This window comes from Taudactylus pleione, unplaced genomic scaffold (assembly GCF_031769625.1).
Source record: "Taudactylus pleione unplaced genomic scaffold, aTauple2 ptg000377l, whole genome shotgun sequence".
Classification (NCBI taxonomy): domain Eukaryota; kingdom Metazoa; phylum Chordata; class Amphibia; order Anura; family Myobatrachidae; genus Taudactylus; species Taudactylus pleione.
In genome coordinates this window covers 4039016-4056318 of record NW_028284778.1, presented here as the reverse complement: position 1 = coordinate 4056318, position 17303 = coordinate 4039016, and the positions used below count along the sequence as shown (strand labels likewise).

Sequence of the window (17303 nt, the reverse complement as noted above, 5' to 3'; positions counted from 1 at the left end):
AAAAATCTTTCCCTTTTTCAATCGATTGTGGCAATTCTGCAATCTGCAATCGATTGAAATAGGGAAAGATTTTTATACACAATCGATTGCAAATTGCACGATTGCTGTAATCCATCTCTGATGTATGGGGGCCTGAAGTTGGCTATCCCTGAGTATGCCTTGTTCCCAGGAAAGTGCATAATATTGGAATCCTACCAACTTTTGTTGCTTGGTTTTAGTACCGATTGATGCAAATCTACAGGTAGATTTTGCAAAACTGGTCAGTTAGGCATGAATGTGCTACTGTTCAAAAATTTTATTTTCCTGAAACCCCTAAACTGTGGTTAGGGGTTAGAGAGTGCTTCACACGTATGTTTTTCTGTAAACCGACGCTTGTTGTGAGTTACTTGCAAATGTTCTCAGGAGATTTGATCTTCCTGGGTGCCTCTCTGTGGATGGCTAGGTTATACAGAGCTTGATGTCCTGCTTAGCCTTGTCGGCTGTTCGTAGTTGACCAAAAAAATTTTTGTTGCATGTATGTATATATGCCTCCACTGCGGTGATCAGGTCATACAGAGCTCTAGGTCCTACCTGGTGTTTGGTGTTTGGCCAGAGAGTTTAGTGTGTATGAACAGTGGATATGCGTGTATGTATGTATGTATATATATATATATATAATATATATATAATTATGTATCATGTGCATTACATGTGCTTTATGGAATCTGCTGTATTATGCTGCCTTGTCAGCATAAGTCTATCACTGCTGTTTCTCCTCATGTAACCCACTACAAAGATACGTGGGTACATTGGATGTAAAATGATGGTCACATTAAACCTAGACATTGGATAAACCTTGTATGTCCAATGAAAAGGTAAGACAGGTGGCTGGGGCCCCTGAGTTGGTGGCATGTGTGACCTGTAGCAGCAGCCCCTATGGTTATGCCCTCTATTTCCATCATGAATGGACATTTCACCTACAGCCATACCACACTGGACATGCCCAATCTCATATGACTTTGGAAGCTATGCCGTGTTGGTCCTGGTTAGTACTTTGATGGGAGACCACCTGGGAATACCAGGTGCTGTAGGCAGTGGTTGAGGCAGGCATCATCTTTAGTAGCCGTTAAACAATTTCTACAGGCTGCTAGGTCATTGCAGCTAAAGACCAGATGGCGTCGGCCCCTTACGCGGGCCAGGCCACAGAGAGGGGCGATGGGGTGACCTCACTGGACTTAATATAAATGGGTTGTGGTGGTCGCTGTGCTAAAGAGTCACCACAGTAGTCAAATCTACCAGATCATAGCGCAGGTTGTGGACAATTTGGCAACTCCTGCGTCAACCCTGATATTAAGGTATCTTCAGCAGCTGCAGCCTACCATGTTTGGGCTTCCTAGGTATCTGCCCTGGAGGGACAGGTGTGCTCACTCGGGTCAAAGGTGACTTCGTCCTTAGCAGCTTTTCAGCAGTTATGGCAAGCAGCTAGGCTAGTACAGCCAAAATAATCAGAAGGCGGTCGGTCTCATGCTCCGTCCAGCCCTCATATTCTGGTACATCTTCTGGTGTTTAGGGGGACACACGGGTCTCCTCCCAGGAGTCACTCTCAAGAGAGGAAGACCGTCTTCCAACAGTACGTCTCCTCCTTGATCAGAGGGGTCAAAGCTATGCTTGTGGAGCCGGTATAAGGAGAGGCTCCAGTGTTCTAATGCCAGAAAGTTGGGAAAGCCCTCCAAATCTGACTACAGCCAGACCAGACTGGACATGCCCAAGATGGTTGGATCTTGATAGCTAGGCAGCATTGAGCCCTGTTAGTACTGGGATGGGAGACCACCTGAGATTCCAGGAGTGGTAGGGAATGTAGTATGGAGTTTTTCCAGGCAGAAAAATCCATATTACCAGAAAGGTTGAGGCCTTATATCCCTTTCCAGTACCATTGGCATTCGCCTGTAAATGTTCCACTGATAAGAGATTTGAAGCCGTTTTCTGCGCAGTCTTTCTCTGTTAGGAGCTGTTATTTGCCCAGCCAGGGTACGGCCGGGGTTCCAAATAAAGGCACAGACTATCTGTCTCTCGCCAGAAGAGCGACTATCCGTTAAAGATGTTTGTCGCAACAAGGGTTGCCTGTTCTGGACCTGGATGATACCAGCCTCCGCGGGTGGGGAGCAGTGACAGGTCGACACACGATTCAAGGAAAATGGAGGACAACGGAAAGCAGTCTCTCCGTAAAACGTCCTGGAACTAAGGGCAGTATTCAGGAGCGCTTTTCAAGCTCAGGAAATACTACAGGGGCAGGCCGGTCTAGGTGCAATTTGTCAACACCACCGCAGTAGACTGCTTTATCTATCAGGGGGCAGAATGTCATTTTCCAGCAAGATCAGTTGTGCTCTAACCAGGAGTCCTTATTTTGGAAGTGGACTTCCTAGGCCAGCAGGATATACGCACCAGAGAGTGTGGGCTCTTCATCCACAGGTATTTCAGAGCCTTGTGGATGGATGGGTCTTCCAGAGTAGACCTCATGGCCTTGAGTCACAAGCACTGGGTCCCCAGGTAGGGGCACAGTGTTTGTGGATGATCTGGCAGTAGAGTAGAACTTCAAACTAGCGTATTTGCTTCACCCGCTATCCCTCCCTCTAAGGGTTAACGGGAACATGCAACAGTAATACTGATGGCCCCTGCTTGACCCTGGCGCTGCTGGTTTGCCAACCTGCAGAGTCATTCCATAGACACTCTGTGGCCTCTTCTGCTAAGGTCGGACCTGTTAATACAGGATCCCTTCCTGTATCTAGACCTGACTCGTCCATCTTGGACGGCATGGTTCTTCAAAGACCTCCTCCTTGTGAAGGGATGTTCTGTAGTTCAGAGGACAAGAAACTTACTTCTGGCTGCAGTTATTAAAAACTTTGTATGTTCTCCGGAATGAACTGAGAAAATGTGGCCCTAGGGGGTTAGGTTTTCTTGAGTATGTTCTTTTCGTCAGACTGGAGGGTCTCTGATCTAGCAGCACTTTCTTCCCGCTTCCCCATTTTAATAAGTCATCGGGAGAGAGTGGTACTTCATACTAGGGCAGAATACCTTCCAAGAGTGGTATTCTGGTTCTATATGAATGTAGAGGCTTTCAGACTACAAGCCTCTTGGTAGGTGAGGCTTCCTTGGATGTTGGCCGTGCGCTACATAATTATGTGGATCGCGCCAACAGCATGAGGAAGTAGGTTTCCCTTTTGTACTATATGACAGTCATAAGGCTGGCCAGCCGAAAAGCGGATGCTGGTCAGATGAATTTATATGATGATTTCTCATATACACACAGACTAGTCTGGTGGTGCCAGACTCAGTAAAGATACATCCACACGGTCAGTGGGGCCTTCGTGGGCTGCTTGCTGGGGTGCCTCTGCTGAATAGTTCTGCAGGGCAGCCACATGGTCTTCCGTCCACACCTTTGTCAATTGTTATGCCTTTGACATTTTTGCCTCTCAGGATGCCTCCTTCGTTCCCGCGCGTAGGGTTAGTGCTTTGGGATATCCCCAACGTATTGGCTGTGGACCCCATGGACCCCGAAGAAGAAAATAAGAGTTATGGTATAACATACCTTTGTTAACTCTTTTTCTTCGAGGTCCATGGGGTCCACAGGACACCCACCCAGACGCACCAGTTCTGGGGGAGGTTTTCCGTAGTTTCTCCTCTTGAGAGTCTGGCTCATGAGTTATGGGTTTCTTCTTTCTTACCCTTTGTTTGTCACCGCCTGCTTGAGCTTGGTAACAAACTGGCTATCTGAGGCAGGAGGTGGGGTATATGAGGAGTAACCCCGATGCATCCTGGGAGCAGAGAGCTCGTTTGTGTTAACTGTTTGGTGACTGGGATTCATACCCCAACGTAATGGCTGTGGACCCCATGGACCTTGAAGAAAAAGAGTTAACAAAGGAATGTTATACCATAACACATATATATATATATATATATATATATATATATATATTCCAAAGTATGTCTTAAACAACAATCTAACAATCTTCAATATTATGCATGAAAAAATATATTTTTATCAGGTAGAATTATATTATAGTACTGTATTCCATCAGCCAACAGTTCCAGCCAATAATAAAAGACATCAGTACAATCAAAGTGCAGGTGAGTAAAAAATATCAAGTACTCATTCAACTGGCATTATGAACAGAAAGGATCCATGGCCGAGAACCAGCAGCCCATCTCCCAACAGCCATTTTGGTGCTAGCAAGCACCTTCTTCCCAGGGTAGCACCGAAATGGCTGCCGGGCGATACTTCTGAACCTGGCCAAAAGAACCGCTGTTGTACTCTTTGTGGTGTCTTTTCTTCCCCCATAGCTGTGTATGAGCTTCCTGAAGTACTAGCCCTACATGTGCCCGGGGCACTAACAACTGATACTTTTTATTACCCCGCACGTAGCGCACCCGATATAACAGATTTCCTTTCAAAGCAAAGTAAAGGGTATCCTCTGGGGTAAAGGAAGCTTTATTTGCCCATTTATCTCAGCTACATTGTTAAAAGCATTTGACAAATTTGGGTTATTTATTTGATCATGTCCAAAGTCTGACAGCAATACCTCCAGACAGTCCAGCTCCCAGTTCCCCTCATCACCTTCCTAGTTCGCGATTTCAGAAGTGGGGGCCTGTTGTTCACTTGGTAACTCCACATGTCCAGGTAAGGCTTGTAGTGGAAGGGGATTTGTTTCTTCGGTTGCTCCAGCAATTGTAGACTTTGTCTCCACCCAGAAGGAAATAATCTCCTATAACAACGGGAAGACTTGACCAAAGATTTAGGGGTATGGTGACCAAAGAGCCACCGTCGCTATCGGAAAATTTTGTCATAAATTGCGTACGTGGCTGGCACAGGCATTTTTTTGTGGTTTTAAAAAAAGTGCGATGTTTAAAACACTTGGCCCATTCTTATGGCCCTCTGAAATACCATACCCAACACGTTAAATGCAGCTTATGAATATTTTTCCGGCTAAAGTATCATTAGGGGGGCTGTCCAATGGGTTCTGTAAGAAATACCCACAATTTTACCCAAAAATAGGGTAATTTTTTTTTTCTCCAAGTCTGAGATGGAGAAAACTTTTCTCCTGTTTTTCACTATAAAAGTGCGATAAACTATCGCGAGGCAATTAAAAGTCAGCTGATAGTCGGCCAATCGTCTGCAGATTTTTATCGCCTGTGAAACTATCGCCGCTAATTGAATACGGTCCTTAGCGTCTTTAGTTATATAACAGTAATACTTTAAGCGTTTAATGTATATAACCAGCAAAGGTTACCCTAGAATTTTTGACTAGAAACCAAAGGAAGGAGAAGGGGGGAAAAAAACAACACCCAAAAAAATTTCCCCTTTAAGACTTTTACAATTCCTCTGTACTACACAAGCTGCCCCTCCTGACTCATTATCAGACTCTGCAAGAAACAAGTGCCTTTTAGAGGGTATGCAGTCGGGAAGCCGGCGGACCTAATACCGACAGCCGGCTTCCCGACTGTCATATCCCAGCAAGTGTCTAATGACATGTGTCGAAATCCCAGTGAACAAGCGCCAAACTCCGGAGCTGGACCGCACACTAAGCCGGCTGGTGGTGCATAGCTGATTATGACATTGCGCTGGGCACAACAGTGGTGACTCATCATGTGTACCATCACCAGTGGTGGACTGGGCCAGGGGGCAGGGTGCCATTTGCCCCCCCAGGCTGGTACAATGTTAAAATTCCATGGCTGCCTGGCTGTGGGAGTACTGTCATGGTAGTCAGGGTCCTCTCCTCTCCATAAAGGGAATTTAGATATTACCGTACTGTCATGTCAGGCAGATGATGCTTCAGCTCTGGCGGGGGCTGCCCAGCTATGCTGCTGGTGAGATCTAAGTTGCAGAGGCTAATAAAAAATGGCTGTCCCCATACCAAACTACAAGGAAATGGCCACTGTCGACCAATGGGGAGCCAGGTTTCCTTTCCCAGGAACCTTAGAGGCTGGAAGGTGGAAAAAGGGTACGGGGTTTATCAGGGAGTCTGTCAGGAAAGGGAAGAGCCTGGGGACTGGGAGCAGAAAAATAAGCTTTATGGCACCCAGGGAGAAGAGAGACAGTGAGGGCAGAGGTGAAGAGTGCTCCAGAGTGCAGGAGAGCCTGCTTACTGTCCTCACTACACTTTTAGAAACCAGGTAAGTGGAGGGTGGGGCATACATACTGTGTGTGTGTGATGTTTATCTATCTATCTATCTATCTATCTATCTATCAATATCATATAGCTATCTCTTATATATCAATCTATCCCATATATATCTATCAATCTATCCCATATCTATCAATCAATCTATCCCATATCTATCTATCAATCAATCTATCCCATATCTATCCCATATCTATCTATCTATCTATCTATCTATCCCATATCTATCTATCTACAGTATCAATCTATCTATCTATCCCATATCTAACTATCTATCTATATATCTATCTATCCCATATCTATCTATCTATCTCATATCTATCTAATATCTATCTATCTATATATCTCATATATATCTATCTATCTATCTCATATCTATCTATCTATTTATGCATCCCATATCTATCTATTTCATATCTATATATCTATCTATCTATCTATCTATCATATAGCTATCTCATATCTATCTATCTATCTATCTGGTATGCAATCGGGAAGCCGACTGCCTAAATACCGGCAGCCGGCTTCCCGACTGTCATATCCCGGCAAGGGTGAAATGCCGGGCATCTAGATGTAGATGCCCGGCATTTCCCCGACGCCGGGAGACCGACGCCCGGCATCCCGATCGTAGTGATGCCAGGCGCCGCGAGCTGACAGCCGTGGGGGGGAGGGTTAGGTTTAGGCCACCCGGGGGGGACTTAGGGTTAGGCACCCCCCCGGGAGGGTTAGGCTATGGGGAGGGAGGGTTAGGCACCCCGGGGGGGACTTAGGGTCAGGCACCCCCCCGGGGGACGTAGGTTTAGGCAGCGGGGAAGGGGGTGGTTAGGGTTAGGCACTTGGGGGGGAGGTTAGGGTTAGGCACCCCTAAGGAGGGTTAGGGGGGTTAGGTTAGACAATACTATCCACGATCGGGATTTCCAGCGCTGTCGGGCTTCCGCTGCCGGGATCTCTGCTGATGTCGGGCTGCCGGGAATCGAACCAAGCGGCCGGCGGTATTTCATACCAATTCCATCTATCTATCTATCTCATATCTATCTATCTAATAGCTATCTCATATCTATCTATCTATCTATCTATCTATCTATCTATCTATCTATCTATCATATAGCTATCTCATATCTATCATATAGCTATCTCATATCTATCTATCTCATATCTATCTATATCTATCTATCTATCTATCTATCTATCTGTCTAATAGCTATCTCATATCTATCTATCTCATATCTATCTCATATCTATCTATCATATAGCTATCTCATATCTATCTATCTCATATCTATCTATCTCATAGCTATCTCATATCTATCTATCTATCTATCTATCTATCTATCATTGTATACAAATTATATATGTCCGTGTGGCATATACTTTGCAAGGAGGGGTGTTGTTTTGTTCTTTATAATGTCGATGGCCAGAATTCAATTCAGCACAATGCTGAATAGTCCGGGGAGGAAGCTCCTGGAGCTATTCAATTCAGTGCGCTAAGTCAAAAAATGCTGGTTCTTTAGACATAACCTGGGTGTTTAGTCGCAAGAACCGGCATTCTCCGACTAATGTGCCGGCCGTGCAGCTATTAGCAATGCACTAAGCCGGCAAACAGCTGCATGGCTGGCACTTTCGTTGGATTTCTCCTTGCATCCCGAGGGGGAGCGAGAAGAAATCCTGTAACCCGACCAAACATTGCGTTGAATTGAATAGCTTCAGGAGCTTCCTCCCGGGGCTATTCAACATCGCTTTGAATTGAATTCCCCTGCATGTGTGTGGACTTATTGTGTCTGTATGTATATATATATATTAGTGTTCCCACTAGGCACATTACGGATACCATGCCACCAGCATTGTTGTCACGCCTATTTTTACATTGCATTCGCTAGTAGAACAACTGGGCCACTTGCTTGCGTCTGCCCCCCAGGCTGAAAGTTTCAAGCCAGCCCCTGACCATCACCATAGTCAGAAATGTAAACATACAGAATAGGCACATGGTGCTACATTAAAGCATATCTAATAGACAAACAACATAATAAAATATGCACTATACATAATTATGCTTGCAACAATAGCAAACAATTGCAATAATCCTGCAGAAACAGCCTTTTAATCATGTTTTTGGCTCAATAAGTATCCCTGATGAAAGTTTTGTACCAAAAGGTTGGAAATAAGAGACATTGAGTGCAGTCTTTTTGTTACTTTACATTTTTAATGCATGTTACCCAATTTGCACATGAATGCAGGGCAGTATCAGGATGGCAGTGTGCTCTGTGCTGCACTACCACCCCTCTCACTCCTCCCCACCCCCCCCTCCCAATGAGCACTTAACATTTCCGCCAGAGGGTGGGGATCATCTTCGGCATTGCTCTCCAAGCGCAGACCTCCCTGAGCTGGCAAGCTTGCGGTCGGTGTCCTTGGAGAAATCCGCCCTCTGCGTAGGCACCGGCCGCACCACCCTCCCTATGGCCCTGCATGAATATCTTTAATTACACATATAAAAACATCTTACACATACCCATCACACTATTCCTACAGATATGTCCTCATACAAGCGTGACTTGCATGGTATGAGTGAGCCACCTGGTCCCGCGATATACTGATAGCATCGGGTGTCTTGTTTTGCTGAAAATTCTTTTAAGTTGCAATGTTCTAGGACTAGGGCGCACCAGCAGACTGTGCTGATTATGTGACACTTGTACATTTGTGTGCACCTAAGTCTGTATATGGAGCACAATGAGTCTTGCAATGAAAAAGCTGTCATATATCACATGAATCAGCACAGTCTGCTGGTGCTTCCTAGTCACATTACATTACGACTTAGATGTAAAAAATAACACCAAAAAAACGCCCGGCACTAGCAGAGTCTCATAGGACTGGGCCCATTGAAAGGTGTGCAAAGATGTGTAAGAACACATCTGTATCCTTCTCAATTTATGTTTTGTCTTAGATGGCTTCAAATAAAACCCTACATACATATATCCTGATGAATATCCTGACAGAGCCTGGGAACAGGTGAAACGCGTCAATCGTGGAGCACATCAATAGGATGCTGAACCGTGAATTAAACCACACAGCAGCCACCTTGCAGACACCTTGCTTTTTCTTTACACCAGACTGCATAAAGGGAGCTGGAGGATGCACAGCACCTTTACCCTTACTCAACTTGAGAAGGGTGAGTGCTCACATCAGAGGCGGACTCTATCCTGTATGGACCAATACAATTGTGGGCAACATACATTAAGATTGTGTGGTTATAAATTGGGTGCCATTAGTCACACAGAGCTGGACAATTAGATATATTGCACGCTAAGCAGATAACACCCATTACCCATATAAGAACTTTTGAAGGATCTCATTCTCTGTATAGGGGGGAATCAAGAACACACATAGGTGGAGGAATTCATTGGGATAGCGTACCACCTACACATATATCTCATTTGGGAAATCCATTTAACGGATTATATGTTTTTATGTTGTTGTTTTATGTTGTTTCAACTATACCGGTATTAAGATTATTTACACAGAGATTTTCATATTTAAAATTATATTTATACGTGTTAGAGACATATCTGGATTGTAAGATTTTTACACTTATATATCTAGCGGATTGTTCAACTTGATAAATAAATGTGTTTTTAAATGTTATCTGTGTCAGTAAATTACGGGAAGCAGTCGGGAAGCCGACGGACGAAATCCCGACCGCCGGCTTCCCGACTGTCTAATCCCGACAAGGTACTAATGACAGGCGTCAAAATCCAGATGCCTGTCATTAGACCTACGCTGGGAACCCGACACACGGCTTACCGATCGTAGGTAAGCCGGGCGTGGACGGCGGCGGGCGGGAGGTTTAGGTGAGGGGGCTCCTGGGGGGGACATAGGGTTAGGCTAGGGGAAGGAGGTGGTTAGGGTTAGGTACCCCCGGGGGGGAGGTTAGGGTTAGGCACTTAGAGGGGGTTAGGGTTAGGCACTTAGAGGGGGTTAGAGTTAGGCACTTGGGGGGAGGTTAGGGTTATGCACCCCTATAGAGGGTTAGGGTTGGGGGGATAAAAAAAAGGTTAGTAAATACTTACCTTTTCTAGCTTCGAGATCTTCACAACTGCCGGGCTTCCTGCTGTCAGGATTTGAACCACCGGCCTGTTCTCTTTCCCTAGCAGCTACCACAGATATTTGGTTAAGCACAGTCTTACATACACCTATCACCTTAAATAAAGGCCTAACTAAAAAGCTCCATCGCCGCTTGTCGCAGTGATAAAGAATTTAGTTGTGCCGCCATTTAATAGTCTGGGGATCTCTACTAAGGATCCCTGCACCGTGCAAGTGTCACATAACAGCTCTGATGGCTGAGTTGGGGTCTTATAACAGGATTCCTATAGAAAGAAAAGATGGGTAAAGCTGCCGTGTGGGTGAGAAAGCATAAAATGGCTTCAAAATTATATTCATAGGTGATGATTCTTCAACAGAGGTGAAATAAAGTGATAGTAGATTGGACTTTGTCACATTATTACTGTTCCCACCATTATTATTTATTACCAGATATTTATACAGTGCACACATATTCTGCAGTACTTAACAGAGAGTTTATGGCCATTCACATTGGTCCCTGCCCTAGTGGAACTTAAAATCTATATTCCCTACCTCATGTATACACACATGCACACTAGGGTACAGGTACATTTTTATCAGAAGTCAAGTAACCTACCCGTATGTTTTTTGGGGTATGGGAGGAAATTGGAGTACATTTTTAGGTATATACACAAAGAGCACAACTAGGTGCAGATTCATTTTGTACAGGTTGTAATTTTTATACTGACAATTCAATATGGTGCAATCGGTAATATATGTGGTCACATGACTTGTAACTTTTATTCCAGAGTTTTCACTAAAATGTCTATTGTTTGAAAACCAGATAGCAGGCGTAGCTATCGCATGGTATATGAGGGCCAGATAGTGGGAGTGGCTATCACATGGTATGTAAGGGCCAGATAGTGGGTGTGGCTATCACATGGTATATGGGGGCCAGGTAGTGGGAGTGGCTATCACATGGTATATGAGGGCCAGATAGTGGGAGTGGCTATCACATGGTATATGAGGGCCAGATAGTGGGAGAGACTATCAAATTATATCTGGGGCCAGAGAGTGGGAGTGGCAATCAAATGATTTATGAGGGCCATATAGTGGGAGTGGCTATCAAATGACATACATGGGGGGCAGATAGTGGGAGTGACTTTCAATGATATATGGGGGGCAGATAGTGTGAGTGACTATCAATGATATATGGGGGCCAGATAGCAGGAGTGGCTATCACATGGTATATGGGGGCCAGGTAGCGGGAGTGGCTATCACATGGTATATGGGGGCCAGATAGTGGGAGTGGCTATCACATGGTATATGGGGGCCAGATAGCGGGAGTGGCTATCACATGGTATATGGGGGCCAGGTAGCGGGAGTGGCTATCACATGGTATATGGGGGCCAGATAGTGGGAGTGGCTATCACATGGTATATGGGGGCCAGATAGCAGGAGTGGCTATCACATGGTATATGGGGGCCAGATAGTGGGAGTGGCTATCACATGGTATATGGGGGCCAGATAGTGGGAGTGGCTATCACATGGTATATGGGGGCCAGATAGTGGCAGTGGCTATGGGGGCCAGATAGTGGCAGTGGCTATCACATGGTATATGGGGGTTAGAATATTAGAGGTCTTCACTGGTGAATGTCCAAACAAAAAAATAGATTTTAAGATCATCTATTATTATTATGTTTGTCACTTAATTTTATATTTGCTTTATGTATTTATTTATTTATTCAGTAGTTCAACATCCTCATTAACAGGGGCATTCACTTACAGCCTAATAGCTGATATGTATTTACCAATATTTGTATCTACTTTACACAGAAGTGTCCCTACAATAGGTGACACCTGGTGCGGGCTGCTGTGGGGAAGGAAGTTGTGCACACAGTGATACAAATGGGCGTGGTCTCACAGGAAAGTGGGTGAGGCCTCACGGCCTGAACCTCCAGTTTAATCAACACAAGAAATACAATCTTACAGTTCCGCGCTGTGGGTAATTCCAATAATGATGAGAACTCCAAATGTTTTAGTCTCAGTCATAGGTGGTGGTATAGTCCAATGCTCAGATAGTCTGGATACTGTATAGACTATCTGAGCATTGGACTATGCCATCACCTACGATATAACCCACACTAAGGGTGTTATATACTCCATTTGGGACTGATACTACATCAAGTTTTTTGTCTGTTTTTTTCATATGTAAGGACTGAGACTAAAACATTCTCATCATTATTGGAATTACCCACAGAGCAGAACTATAAGATTGTATTTCTTGTGTTGTGTATGTATAGACTAGTTTGGTGACTTGTCACACAATCTTATATCTGCAGCTGTGTGGGGCAGCGTCCAAGGTGTGAAATTATTTTTGTATATTGCCCCATTGTAATCACTCTGGGGGTCCGGGAGATGCGGGCTGCTACTGGGGACAAGTCTGTATGCAAAGTGCCGGCTCACTTACTGTGTCAGGAGCCGAGTGCTGCACACAATACTACAGTGCTGCACCCAGCTATTGTCACTGAGGAGGAGTAGGCACTTTGGTGACACCTGGGTGTGGCCAGCACCCCACTAGTGACACCAGTGACTTTACACAGTGTTATTCAGACATCATGCTGGGTGTGAGGCTGGGAATGATAAGAAATGACCTAATGCAGATCCCTCATCTCTCATCAGGTTACGGAGTTGTGGTCTGACCTCCTCCTGCTGTGATGATCTCCGCTCTGTTATTACTACAAACGTCTCTCTGACCAAACTGGACCTGTCAGAGAATTATCTGCAGGACTGTGCAGTAACACTTCAGGAGTGTGTGAGGCCGTCTCTGCAGCTTCTAGTGAAAAGATATTGAATTACATAAACTAAATTTGTTACATTATAAAGTGTATTATTTTCTATTTGGACTGAATGTGTGACATGTATTGCCAGCATCTGTACATTTGCTTTGTATATTACTGTTACTGGGTATATGTGAGCAGGATCTCTCCCCACACACTTACTGTTACCTGATCATTTGGGGCTGGGCCCTTATGGAGAATTATATCAGTGTCTATAGTTACTCCTTTCCGTGGGTGTCCTTCCACTTCGGTCACCTGTATAACATCAGACATATATAGAATATGCTTATTCCCATTTGCCGTTTGTTGCACCAGAGGTGTTACATTGGGATATAGCTGGGAGATCCCTGTGCTCTGTATAAGGTATAAGTAGCAGATGTCCCACTATCTATCTGCCTTGGTGTATGTATGAGGTACACAGCGAGCGCCTCTTCTCCCCTGATTACATGTAATGAGACAGGGACATTTCCCATCACCCATCACCCAGTGTTTCCCCTGTATAAGGTGTAAGTAGCAGATGTCCCACTATCTATCTGCCTTGGTGTAAGTATGAGGTACACAGCGAGCACCTCTTCTCCCCTGATTGCATGTAATGAGACAGGGACATTTCCCATCATACATCACCCAGTGTTTCCCCTGTATAAGGTGTAAGTAGCAGATGTCCCACTATATATCTGCCTTGGTGTATGTATGAGGTACACAGCGAGCGCCTCTTCTCCCCTGATTACATGTAATGAGACAGGGACATTTCCCATCACACGTCACCCAGTGTTTCCCCTGTATAAGGTGTAAGTAGCAGATGTCCCACTATCTATCTGCCTTGGGGTATGTATGAGGTACACAGCGAGCGCCTCTTCTCACCTGATTACATGTAATGAGACAGGGACATTTCCCATCACACATCACCCAGTGTTTCCCCTGTATAAGGTGTGTAATACCCCAAACTTGGTGACCTTAGAGTAGGTGTTGGATCCCTGGTTCCCTTCACAGAGAGGTAAGAAGGTAAGCACACTGGATTTGCAGGGTCATATGAAATTATTTATTACAGCAAAGAAAACATACAGTGTTAATTCAAACTTTCAAAGGTAATAATAGCAACCTACACTACTGTCAAAACTTCACAATAAAATTTCTTGAAGCAAAGAGCAATTTTTATTATGCTGGAACACAGCCTCCCTTCTACCAATGGATCTCTCTCTCTCTCTCTCTCTCTCTCTCCCTCTCCCTCTCCCTCTCCCTCTCCCTCTCCCTCTCCCTCTCTCTCTCTCTCTCTCTCTCTCTCTCTCTCTCTCTCTCTCTCTCCATGTAGTACATTTAAACAACAATTTATCACCATACAGAAAACCAGTATCATCAATGTCATTCCCCAATTTACAACAACAGAGTATAACTATGGCTCACTAAACATCCTATCTTACTAACTTAGAATTAACAGCCTCATTCAGAGGTGGTCGTAGGATGCAAGCGGTCGTTCTGAAACAGGGCAGCCGCTTGCATCCTGAACGGCCGCCTCCATGTCGGTCGTTAGGCTGTGGGTTAACACCCACAGCTCTAATGACCGCTAAGGGTGATGGTCGTGATGGTCAAGACCATTGCGACCATCAGGGCTAACGACGAGACCCTAGGGTAGGGTCTCGTCAACCTTAAGCCCCAGGGAGATTCCTGCTCTGTTTTAGCAGGAAGCTCCCCACTGACATCACTGATGATGTCAGTGGAGCCGTCCCCAAACGGCATGCGTTCCGGAAGGAACGCCTCCGTTTGGCCGGGCACGCCCCCAGCCCGCCCAGCAAATGGAGCGAGCTGTCACTCAACATCAACAGCTCGCCCCGTCTGCTACGAGACCCCTAACAACGGATCACCCGTCGTTAGCCGGGTCTCGCGCATGCGCACGACGGAGCCGGCTCCATCGTGCGCATGCACACTGGAGCAACATCGACCCGGTCGCAAGCTCGTAGAGCTAACGACCGGGTCTGAATAAGCTCCTAAATGCTTTTCTGGCCATAAAACTAGCAGTTCATGAATACCTGTAGAGCTAAGTCTCTATAAGTGTACACACGTTGACCGGGTTATTAGTTGATAACACTGACTATAAACTGTCCTCAGTAGGTATATTTCCACTGTGTTTAACTGCATAAGCTGAGCTTATTCCTATTGCAATGGTTTCTCTTTATAAATCCTGGCTGACAGTCTCTGCCACTACTGTAGGTTACTATTTCAAGTGTGTGGTAACAATCACAGGCGTTTTATATTGCTATGTATGTTGCAAGTTTGTTGCTATCAATCCACTGGATCAGCTTATTAACTGGCTCTTTTCTGCTACAATGGTAACTACAGCTGAGGCTTTCCCCGGAGACTGATAATAATTCTGCGTTTTTTTGGCTTAATCTGGACAAGTCCTGTAGTTTCTTACACTGACTCTCCTGCCACCTTGTTTATTAATATAAGTCTGAGGCTCTGTGGGACAGTATGTTAGATTGCTTTTTCGCTGTAGTTAATTGGTAATTAAGGGTGGCTCCCTGTACTATTGATGGAGAAGGTTATTGCTGTGCACGGCTCTGGTTGGGTTGTTGTGGATGACTAACTACCGGTAGCTGTTAATGGTTAATTACAGAGGGGTGTGTGTGGCAGGTATCTTACCCCCTTGACTGAATTTGACTCCTCTGTCTCCGCAGTTCCAGACACAACCTCCAGAGGAACTCTGACAGCCTCGACTGACTAGATGCTCTTCTCCCAAACTGCGTCTCAGCCTCGCCTTCTCCAACAGGCTTCCGCTTCCTGCTGTCGGCTCCCTCCGACCAACGCAATGTCTCCAGACCGAAGACAGAGTTTCTTCCAGTCTCCGGATCGTCTGTTCCTGCCGTCCATCTCTCTCTCAGGTCCCCACAAGGCAACAGGGGGGAACAATTTGCGGCCATTGCTCCTAGGACCAACTGCCAGTCGTCTCATATCCTGGGCTTTTATCTTCCTGCTCTCTCCATCGAGGCCATGCTAACACATCTCTTGGCCTCCCGCACTGACTTCTCATACTCCCCCCAACCAATAACTGGGGTACCTCTCCCCTATCTGAGGCTCCTTGGCAGAGTCCTGTACTCGTGCCTCCCCCAGTATTAGAGGACCAATCAGAAAAGATGGAACCATAATTTCCCTTTTATAGGGATAGTCCAGGCACATATGAACCCATTGACTACTTTGTTTAAAAACATTCTCCTTCAACTAAAATACATTTATTTACAGATTAAAGGACCTTCATGACTTTAAATGACTGGCACAGATTTTTCAACCATTAAGATCCCCTAATTCCGGGGTACCACAGGTGTAAGTAGAAGATGTTCGACTATCTATCCACCTTGGTGTATGTATGAGGTACACAGCAAGCCCCTCTTCTCCCCTGATTACATGTAATGAGACAGGGACATTTCCCATCACACATCACCCAGTGTTTCCCCTGTATAAGGTGTAAGTAGCAGATGTCCCACTATCTATCTGCCTTGGTGTATGTATGAGGTACACAGCGAGCGCCTCTTCTCCCCTGATTACATGTAATGAGACAGGGACATCTCCCATCACACATCACCCAGTGTTTTCCCTGTATAAGGTGTAAGTAGCAGATGTCCCACTATCTATCTACCTTGGTGTACGTATGAGGTACACAGCGAGCGCCTCTTCTCCCCTGATTACATGTAATGAGACAGGGACATTTCCCATCACACATCACCAAGTGTTTCCCCTGTATACGGTGTAAGTAGCAGATGTCCCACTATCTATCTGCCTTGGTGTATGTATGAGGTACACAGCGAGCGCCTCTTCTCCCCTGATTACATGTAATGAGACAGGGACATTTCCCATCACACATCACCCTGTGTTTTCCCTGTATAAGGTGTAAGTAGCAGATGTCCCACTATCTATCTGCCTTGGTGTATGTATGAGGTATACAGCGAGCGCCTCTTCTCCCCTGATTACATGTAATGAGACAGGGACATTTCCCATCACACATCACCCAGTGTTTTCCCTGTATAAGGTGTAAGTAGCAGATGTCCCACTATCTATCTGCCTTGGTGTAAGTATGAGGTACACAGCGAGCGCCTCTTCTCTCCTGATTACATGTAATGAGACAGGGACATTTCCCATCACACATCACCCAGTATTTCCCCTGTATAAGGTGTAAGTAGCAGATGTCCCACTATCTATCTGCCTTGGGGTATGTATGAGGTACACAGCGAGCCCCTCTTCTCCCCTGAGTACATGTAATGAGACA

The 17303-nt window shown here is 45.4% G+C and overlaps 1 protein-coding gene and 1 pseudogene across 6 annotated transcripts in view; both read left to right on the top strand.

The window, feature by feature from the left end:
- The window catches only part of LOC148508050 (NACHT, LRR and PYD domains-containing protein 3-like), a 156291-nt gene extending 139997 nt beyond the window's left edge, over positions 1 to 16294 (top strand). Inside the window, exons 11-12 of one of the 6 annotated variants that reach the window (XR_015869629.1) lie at positions 9094 to 9318; positions 12891 to 12976. Coding sequence is in view for 5 of the 6 variants with exons in the window: in XM_088445159.1 (XP_088301285.1) it covers positions 12891 to 13047; positions 15721 to 15750 (187 nt within the window). In the remaining variant the exon portion in view is untranslated. Of the gene's footprint in view, positions 1 to 9093; positions 9319 to 12890; positions 13063 to 15720 lie in introns of those variants that run through there. The other 5 variants (XM_088445162.1, XM_088445163.1, XM_088445159.1 and 2 more) reach the window with 5 other exon arrangements.
- On the top strand, positions 955 to 1073 carry LOC148508051 (5S ribosomal RNA; annotated as a pseudogene).
- Positions 16295 to 17303: the final 1009 nt, after the last annotated feature.